Genomic DNA, 10,619 nt, shown 5'->3' with positions numbered 1-10,619 from the left:
CACAGGGCGGAACTCACGTCTTTTCTGAAGTGTCGACGCTGCCAAATCCTGGAAGAGCTGGGGGTGGTGGCCCCGGAACTGTAGGGACAAGATATCCCGGGCTTTCCGAAGGATGCGTTCCTGAAGCTGGAAATCATGAACACAGACCAGGATATCGGGTGGGGGGACCCCCCCCCGCACCTTGGCAGGCCGACTCTGTGGAACCTGTCCATCTCGATCTCGGTAACGTCATCTTCGCCCAGGACCTGCAAGAAGAGTGCCTCAACATAATCCTTCAGGTCACCTGCCTCCCCGTCCCAGGGCACTGCTCGAATACGGATGTTGTTCCGACGTGACCTGTTCTCTAGGTCTTCTGCGTGGGTCTGGAGGTCTAAATTCTGCTCGGTGAGCCGGATCACATCTTGCTGTAGTTGATGCACATCGTTGGCCACACTCAAGTCGTGATCTTCCAGTGTAGCCACCCTTTCGCCGATTCCGTCCACATCCCTCCGTATTTCCCTCAAGTCCGAGGCCAGCTGAGAACGCAGCTCTGTGATGTCCTCCTTAATGGAGGCAAAAAGTTCCATCATAAAAGCCTTAGTGGTGGGGGCCTCCCCGTCGTTCGGCTTCGGGGATATGCTGGGGCTGGGAGACGCCACGTGCTGGGATCCCCTTAGGGGCACGTCCTTACCCGGCTTCTCCGGCTTCTCTTTGCGCATCTTGTTAGACATGGCGTCGCTCCGTCTAGATCCCACACCACTCCGGCTGCTGTGCTGGGCCAACGAGCACGGCCAGAACTCCGCCAAAGGTGCACCCTCGCCGCAGTGCAGGTCTTAAGCTACTCCACAACCCTCCGGATTGAGGTAGGCCACCGGCCCGGAGTCGGGCTATGTCCGGGAGGCCCGGGGAGACCCAGGAGCTCCGTGCACGGGGCACGATGGGCAAGTGGGGCCTGTCCCTCGATTCCAGTCACCCAAAGGCCCGGGGGCAGTGTCTGCTGCGAGCCTCCCGCAGCCTGGCCTCACTCACCCGGCCGCTCAGCAGGGGCTGCGCCGTCTATCGGCCCTCCGGGCCTCACTTCTCCAGGAGGCCAGCGTCCACGCAGCCACGAGGCGCAGGTCCCCGGTGGTCGCCGACCGTGCTATGGAGGCCGCTCACCTCCGCTACCATCTGGGGGCCCTAGCTGGTCTCCGGGAACGTAGCAGTGCTGTCGAGCTCTCCTGCTGCCGGTCGGGCCTCCCGCGGCGGTGTTCTGGATGGCGGTGGGGGAGGGGCAACGCCGCCGTGTCGAAGTACCCCACTCTAGCAGGGTGCCGCTCCTGGACCCCCTCGATCGGTGATTTTCCCGCAGCGCCTCTGCTGTCCACTGGACCCCGCAGCATCCGCCGGGGGAGCGAAGCGCTCGAGCCGGGGGCCAGGGGCATCCCGGGGCACGGCTATCCGCCGACTCCGGCGATCTTCCAACTCTAGGCCGGGGATCACAGGCCTTCCCCTGCCTCGGTGCACGTGGTTGATCACGGGGGCTCCGTTCCTCTCAGGAGGCAGGCTCCGCCGCCGGATCGCTCTCCTGCCGCTGTGAGTCCAGAACCGGAGGGAAGGGCGCCAAATATGTGCCGCTCCGGGGGCTATAACAAGGCTAAGCTGGCGGTGGCGCCAAAGGGACTAAACAGCACGTCTTACTCCGTCGCCATCTTGGCCACGCCCCAACATTTTTTTCTTTTGACTATATATTCCTCAGAGTGGCATGTTTTTTTTTAAACACTACAAGCTTCCCTTTTTTGCAAAGCAAGATGCTAGACTATGTGAAGATTTTCTCTTCCTAGGTCTCAGCCAAATAGAGCTTTAACTCACTCACTTCAAGATCCACCAGAGCGTCAAACAGAAGAGGGGTAAAGTGTCAACCTCCTCAGTCATGAATGGTCATTAGCACTCATGCAGCACTAATGCTCCACTGAAAAGCCTATTTCCTGGCCCTTTTCCATGCACACACTACCAGCTGCATCCGCACACACCTCGTTCCAGAAGATCCACTCACCTCAAGGACCCAGCAGCCTCCAGGTACCAAGCAACCTGCCCGACAAGCTCCCGCCAAGGGCCCTTCCTCATGTAGCCAACATGCCACAGGTCTTCCACAATACAGAGAGTGCACCTGCAGGCCTGCTACAAGAGTGACCACTGGTTAAGGAGGCGCATGAAGGAACAACATGAAAGATAAATAGCTTTGGGCTTGGTTTAACAGACATCCTCCATTGGTGAGAGTTCAAGAAGCACTGGCAGACCAGAGTGAGGGAATTCACTTCAAAGGCATTTCAGTCGCTGATCAGTCTGGGAGATCTACCCACAGATGCAGGCAGCAGCTCGGACCTGGTCCCAAACTAAAATGGACCCAGACATTTATTCCGCAGTCTAATCATCACACATTAAAAGGCCCGCCTCCTGGCCTCGCAGAGCATCAGAATTACTTCCGGGTACAAGATGGGCTTCCTATGGTTAGCATTTCCCTGACTGGGGATGACAACAGCTGATGAGCCTCATTAATTGGACTTTAAAACACTCACAAATGGATAGCACCTGCGGGTACTGGAGAGTTCGCTACATATTCTGCAGGAGAATCATTGGTGACACATTAATGTCTAAAGACATAAAACGGAAGGAACAATGAAAGATTTGCCAAGAATTAAAGTACTTCACAACTGCAAGACCGCTGCAAACTCTGTTACAAAAAGCAGCGCATCCTTTCTGAATTGAATATCAGACCCATGTTATTCCATTTCATTCGAAAGATAAATATATACTGGTATCAAGTGATTGTGTCAAAAGTTGAGACCTTGTGCTGGTTCTGGTGACAAAAGGAACAAGAGCAGTGATTTTACCTCCGCCTTGGGGGATAGAGAGAACAAGACTGGAGTCCATTCATATCCTGAAGCTGTATCATGTGGCCATCCTGTACAGCAGCCACTGCTACTGTTGACGGGGTTGCAGAATGTGTCCCTGTCGAAAACCTCAAAAGAAGACCAGTGACCAGGTCCAAGCAGAGATCAACAAGCGATAACCAATGAGGTGACTGATGATGAATTAACAATGCTATCGGCACCACATTTAAAATCAGAACATATAGAAAATGAAAGTCTATTGTGAATGGTAACGCAAAAGATTCAGAATGATCAGAATGGGAGTGGGTTCCAGCGAATGAAATATCAACTGATAAATTAGACGATTAATCAGCATCGACTATGCCAGAAATTGCACAGCGATATAAATGGGCAAAATTCAAACACCACATGGGAGTATACGTGAGGCCATCATGGACTGGTATTTGGATAGTGCTATTATCATTCCTGAGCTGGCTCGTCGCAATATTATTGTTGCAAGAATAGTGCAGGATGGATACATTCCAGAGCTTGAAGGATCATTTGTAGAACCACGGAAGCTAGTCAAGCAAGCAGAATTACTCAGTCGCCTATACCATATGGCACTTGTAATATGGCTAATGGGATACCAGTAACATGGAGTGGGCTGGGAGTGTACGCAGAGAGAAGGTAGAGTGCTATAATTTGCAACCCTCAGTCTGAGAGGCCAGTGATCAGTGCCAGGCCTGATGGGAGCTAAAGTCCAGGGGACGCTACTGAGACATCGGGGTAAAAGTGACAGAAAGCTAATAGGAAGAAGAGAGCCTGAGACCCAGGCCCACACTTCCCCCACCAGAGCTGAGCCATGGATGAAGACCCGGCAGACACCTGGTGTATCACTTGTGTTGTACTGCAGCATTTAGACAGTGCTCACTCACTCTATGTGGGGCGCTGATGCATTTGCCTATATAGGCCGCAAGCTACACAATATAAAGTGTGTAGTTGGAAGGGTGTTGTTGCATAAGTAGCTGACCAGTTCAAAGCTGGAGACCAGAGAGGTCCGGAAAACCCACAAACATTGAATCAACTCAGAGAGGGCAAGAGGCAAGACACTCAAGAATTCCAGCACCCCAGCAGTCCTCACATCCTGCACTTCACCCACCAATGTGCCTGGTGGAGGCCGGGCCAGGGCAGAGAAAGGCTGGTCATGAAGCAAGACGACAAGTCCTACCCTCAACCTTGCTCCATAACCATCCAGGGCTCTAGGGAACATAAAATCAATTCAGACTGACCACGGGGAGAAAGTAGGGGTTGTGGTGGGTGTATGCGAGAGGAACCATCAATAGGGCTACCAAATAACTCAGGATATTCCATAAGGGTTCTTTTTTTAGAAGAATTCTTTATTCTTAATCAACAAAGTAAAATGTCTGAAAACATTTTTCATGACAAAGTTGCATCATCAGGGCCTCTAAGAGTACCTACTTAGTCAGATACAATGATCAATAAATACACATGAAATATCAAAACTGTGAACATGACCAGATTAGAAGACAATCAAAAAAGTGACAGAAATAAAATGAAAAAAATATACATTTGCCATTAGAATCTCAAATGAACACATCTTTCAGTTACATGCTCTACTTCCTTAGAGAAGGGTGTGCAAGAAAGACCCTGTAGATAGAAGTGTAAACATCACCTTGGTGCTCAGACCAACTATCCAGTATCCCGTGAAGAAAGAGGGAAGGGAAAAGGAAAGCGGAGCAGGTGACTATGTCCACAATAGTGAACCTTCGCCAGTGTCTGAGGCAAAGACTTAACTGGCTCTGAGGCAAAGGCAGAAAACAGGGAGGTGGGAGGATAAGGCCCTCAGTCTGGTACCCAGAGCCCCCTGCTGGAATAGAGGAGAGGAGCGATAGAGTGGAGGAAAGATAATGGCAGCGAGAGGAAGAGAATGAGACACAAGGCTAGATAGAGAGAATGAGCGAAGACCAGAGGTACCGCACCAGTGATGGATGAGGAAGAAAGGACGGGAAATGTGTGAACACGGAGCAAAGAGGGGAAGAGAAAGAATAGTCATCACATGATAGAGAAGGGCAGTCACAGGACAGAGCGGTCTATGGTAAGAACAGGAGTAGAGAAGAAAGTGGTAGGAGAAAGAAATGGGAGAAAGAGAGAGAAGGGATGTGATGGGGAAACGATGGCAGTAAAGAAAGGAGAAGATCAGGAGTAACAAGGGAATGTAAACTTCTCTTCAGCTTCCCTGTGCATGGCAGCATCACATTAATCACAGTATTCTGGTTATGAGGAGGAGGGTGAGCCCCTCTTCACAAGCCTCACGCTGCACTGCAGTTTGACATTCAATCGTTGGCTCTTGTGATGATGGTGCACGCATTTACACAAGCCTCACTCCACACTACGACATTCGATCACTGACTCCTGTGATGATGGTGCACAGATCCCATCAATTTGTAATATGGCTAATGGGATACCAGTAACATGGAGTGGACTGGGAGTGTACGCAGAGAGAAGGTAGAGTGCTATAATTGTGGTGCTAATAGAAAGAAGTCTACCAGTCTCCATCCACTGTAGTGAAGCTGGAGGCCTGTTGCAGGAAAGAGGGCATACAAGATCATACCTCTCCATGCACATCTATATCTGAATGAGTTCTGTCCAGAGCCTTCCTGTGTGTCGGGAAGAGAGGGCAAAGATTGCACAAGGTCACATCCCTCAACGCACATCTGTTTCTGAATAGGTTTTGTAAAAAGCCCTTCTGTCCACATCAAATACACCTGGGCATTTCACGAGGATGCCTCAGGCTAAACCATCATTTACTTATCAGAAACCTGGAATAAAAAGTGACAGTGATTTATGGCTTGCAGCTCTGACCTGTGTCCAACATCCCATCTGCTTGTTGTCTCCTGTCTAGATCTTATAATCCGACTTGGAGCTCTTGTCTGTGCCTGGGAAGCTCCCACCATCTCACAGTAAGTTTATTGTTTACTTGGACTCATTAAAGGAGGGGGTGAAGGTAGAGGGTCAGCAACGCTGAGTAGGGTTGCAGCCTTTTACAGCGAAAGACATCAGCGATATGTACATATTTTAAGCTTCTCAAAAGGGCCTTTGGAGAATTGGCTCATTTTCGTGCGAGCCGTAGATTGGCAACTGTACCACCTACACCAACCTCACCCACGCTTATGGCCAGAAACAGCCTCACGTCTGAAGACTGTGGGTGGGGTATGAAGAATGGCGGGGGCTGCAGCCCCTCCTTCTGCCTCTGCTCTGCTCCTGGGTGTTGGGGGTTGGGGGTTGATGGGAGGGCATCTTGAACCCTACATCTCACACCAGCATCACCTCGGCCCTTCCCCATAGGTAGAAGCATGGGAAGAGCCGCTCTGTGAAGCGGGCCTGCGAGAAGGTGTAGAGAAGCTCCATGGAGTCAGCATTGTACAGGGACATCCATCCCCCCTCATAGTCCAGATACACCCCCAGCTTCTGGGGCTTCTCACGAGGGGAGAGAGAGGTCGGAGGGGAGGTGAGAGCCTTGTAGTGACCCTTCCACCACTGTACAGCCCAGACTCCCCCCTCAGGTGACCATGTGACGAATCCGTTCCTGTTCACAGACTCTACTGCAACCCCCAAAATCCATGCGCCCTCCTCCTGCAGCAGCTGCACCTCCCAGTAATGTCTGCCGGAGGTGAACCCCTCACTCCCCAGCACACAGGGCCAGCACATGAATCTCTTGGGGGTGTCCACCAGGGTCTGTGTTGTGCCTTTGCCTCTCACACGTCTCCCTCCCTCAGACAGCAGGAGCCGAGGATGAGCTGTGTCAGGATCCAGAGTTACCATCACTGCAGAGAAGAAATTCATAATTAGAGAATTAATGACACAAATACAGGCTGTAATTACTAGATTGTTTTTATAGTGTTAATCTAAACCACACCTGGAAGGAGCACACTGTGCTAGAGAGTGCACATCACAAGACTGCTCCCTACACTAAAGTGTGCATTCATTTAGAGCACACACTAAACCAAAGAGCACACTGCACTACATAGACAGGACATTCTACTGCACACTACCATGTACCATGTGGTATACTGCATTATACCACACTATCACATATGAAGCATGCTACACCACAGTATCACAGAAGATGAATACTACACAGCACTAGCATACCTGACACACACTACTCTCACCACACTACACTACCACACAAAGCATGCAACACTTCACCAAACTACCGCACATGACACATGCCACACTATACCATGTTACAACACATGATACACTATAGCCGAGTGCCATACATGAAGCATACTACACTACTCCACACTACCACACAACGCATACTTTACTGCATTACATAATACATGAATCAAAGTACACTACACCACTATCATGAATGGGACATACTACATTACAACACACTACCACATACAACATATACTACTACACCACAATACCACATATGAAGCATGCTACATTACTCCACATAACCGCACACTACACTATAACACACTACCAGACAGGACGCATGATGCCCTAAATCACAGTAACAGACATGACGTAGGACACTATACCACACTACCAACATGAAGCATACTACACCACATATGACGTATTAGACATTATTCCACATATTTGGGCAGCACACAGCAGTATACAAAACACTACTACATTGCACTATATGGTCCATTCTATTAGACAACAGACTGTACTAACCAGAGGAATGGTAGACCGTACTAAGCAGTGCACTGCCCTAACTTTCACAGTGGATTAGACAGTTCACTGTCCTGGGATGTACACTGTACTAGAAACAGCTCTATACTAGCCTACACAGCCTACTAGACAGCACACTGCACTATAGAGCACACAACCGTAGGCAGCACATTACTTTAACAGCACAATACACTAAAGAGGATCCTAAACTGTAAAGCACACTGCAATACAAAGTCCACTTTACTACAACACACCCTACACAGCATATTGCACCAGACACAACATAGTAACATACTGCACATTGTACGAGACAGTGCACTGCACAAACCACCTACCGTATTAGGCCAAACGGAGCTAGATAGCACAATGCATTAGATAGTACTGTATACACTACACTTGAAAGAACACTGTACTAAATACTAAACAGCACTAGATTGCGCACTACAATAGTGGACACACTGTAATAGAACACACACACTATTTAAATGCACCAGAGGTTTAAATGGGCCGTTACTGTCATGCAATGTGTACCTGCACTTCTGTAATGTGAAAGGAAGAGCACCAGCACTACTTTAATGTGAAAGGAAGAGCACCAGCACTACTTTAATGTGAAAGGAAGAGCACCGGCACTACTTTAATGTGAAAGGAAGAGCACCAGCACTACTTTAATGTGAAAGGAAGAGCACCAGCACTACTTTAATGTGAAAGGAAGAGCACCGGCACTACTTTAATGTGAAAGGAAGAGCACCAGCACTACTTTAATGTGAAAGGAAGAGCACCAGCACTACTTTAATGTGAAAGGAAGAGCACCAGCACTTGTTTCCTCAATCAATCAATCAATGAAATTTGTAAAGCGCGCTACATACCCGTAGGGTCTCAAGGCGCTGGGGGGGGGGGGGGGGGGGGGGGGGGCGCTACTGCTCGAACAGCCAGGTCTTCAGCTTCTTCCTGAAGGAGAGGTGGTCTTGGGTCAGGCGCAGGTCGGGAGGGAGGGAGTTCCAGGTCTTGGCAGCCAGGTAGGAGAAGGACCTTCCTCCTGTAGTCGCTCTTCGGATGCGGGGGACGGCGGCGAGGGCGTGGTTGGCTGATCGGAGGTGGCGTTTGGGAGCGTAGAAGTTGACTCGGCTGTTGAGGTAGCTCGGGCCTTGGTCGTGTAGGGCTTTGTGTGCGTGGGTGAGGAGGCGGAAGGTGATTCTTTTGCTGACGGGGAGCCAGTGAAAGTCTCTCAGATGTCCGGAGATGTGACTGGTTCGTGGGATGTCGAGGAGGAGTCTGGCTGAGGCGTTCTGGATCCGTTGGAGTCTCTTCTGGAGCTTGGCGGTGGTACCGGCGTAGAGGGCGTTGCCGTAGTCCAGTCGGCTGGTGACGAGGGCCTGGGTGACGGTCTTCCTGGTCTCGGTGGGGATCCACCAGAAGATCTTCCGTAGCATGCGTAGGATGTTGAAGCACGCCGAGGAGACGTTGTTGACTTGCCTGGTCATGGAGAGGGAGGAGTTTCCTATGAAAGGAAGAGCGCCAGGCATTTTTTAGTATGGAAGGAAGAGCACCAGCACTTGTTTCCTGTGAAAGGAAGAGCACCAGGCATTTTTTAGTATGGAAGGAAGAGCACCAGCACTTGTTTCCTGTGAAAGGAAGAGCACCAGCACTGGTTTCCTGTGAAAGGAAGAGCACCAGGCATTTTTTAGTATGGAAGGAAGAGCACCAGCACTTGTTTCATGCGAAAGGAAGATCACCAGCGTTTCTATAATGTGAAAAGAAGAGCAGTAGCACTTCTATAAAGTCAAAGGATAGCGCCAGCACTTCTGTAATGTGAAACGAAGATCATGGATACTTCTCAGAGGATTGCATTATTTATAATGGGAGAGCAGACAGGCACTCAAGGATAGTAAGTAACTACAGTTTAATTTTTACATTTCAAGAACCGGGCAGACGCTTCTTTAACAAGCATTTACAATGCAATGGTTTCGTCTTTGCAAAAGTTAGAGCTATTGGCTTTGCTCATGACATTTTTATTTATGTGTTTTTTTTAAAAAACATAAATAAATGGCATTGTCATTTACAATGCCAATAGCAGGGCAGGAGAGCAAGCACAAGCAACGAGGGGGCAGGACAGCAAGCACAAGCAATGAGGAGGGGGGGGCGCAAGCACAAGCAACGGCAGGACAGCAAGGGGGGCAGGACAGCGAGCACAAGCAACGGGGGACAGGGAAACAAGTACTGAGGGGGGAGGACAGCAAGCACGAGCAACGGGGGGCAGGGAGCAAGCACAAGAAACGTCAGGACAGCAAGCACAAGCAACGGGGGCAGGGGAGCAAGCACAAGCAACGAGGAGGGGGACAGCAAGGGGGGGCAGGACAGCAAGTACAAGCAACGGGGGGCAGGACAGCAAGCACAAGCAACGAGGGGGAGGCAGGACAGCAAGCACAAGCAACTTTTTGTGGACCTGTGAGATTGTCAGGTGGACAGGGTCATTGTCTCCCTTGGCCCCCCACACACACAGACCCCCCCACACACACACACCCCCCCCCCCACACACACACAGACGCACGCAAGGCAAGTCTGGGATAGAGCGAAGGAGTGCAACTTAAGTGACAAGTGCCTCTGTGCCGAGGCGCGACCAGCAGTGGGAGGGGAGGGCTCCTTCTGTGCAGGTAAAGAGCACAAGTCTGAGATATACAAAACACTTTGTGGTGTGTGGTCACAGAGGAGAGGGGCGTAACAGATCCAGGTGCTAAACTTTAGTAAGTGTTGTATTACAATACATGCATATCTTCGAAGAAGTGCTTTTTCTACGTTAACACAGAAGTAAGGTGTTGAGGTAAGGGATGCCTTGGTTCTCGGATCACTATAGGCACAGGGGTTGTATAGATTACTACAGAAGAGGTACACGGATTGTATAGTGACTTTGAATAACCCGGTGTGCACCACTCTTTCTGTGAGCTGGTCCCACAGGCGGGGTAATATTACGAGCCACGTTTTACATTGCAAGAAATAAATGACATCAGAGCAGCAGAAACAGATCGTAGAACACGTGCTTCTCAACCCAGCTCACTGTCCAGCCCTGCAAAACAC

General features: G+C 50.1%; 1 protein-coding gene across 1 annotated transcript in view; it reads right to left on the bottom strand.

Moving 5' to 3' along the window:
* Positions 1-6,164: 6,164 nt before the first annotated feature.
* The window catches only part of LOC147668691 (zinc finger protein RFP-like), a 191,218-nt gene continuing 186,763 nt past the window's right edge, over positions 6,165-10,619 (bottom strand). Inside the window, exon 6 of the mRNA XM_086948510.1 lies at positions 6,165-6,676. Within this exon, the coding sequence (XP_086804636.1) occupies positions 6,165-6,676 (512 nt within the window). The remainder of the gene's footprint in view (positions 6,677-10,619) is intronic.

Source organism: Lissotriton vulgaris, unplaced genomic scaffold (genome assembly GCF_964263255.1).
Source record: "Lissotriton vulgaris unplaced genomic scaffold, aLisVul1.2 SCAFFOLD_2097, whole genome shotgun sequence".
NCBI lineage: Eukaryota > Metazoa > Chordata > Amphibia > Caudata > Salamandridae > Lissotriton > Lissotriton vulgaris.
Note: the sequence above shows the minus strand (reverse complement) of the source record. Positions and strands in the feature narration are given on the sequence as shown.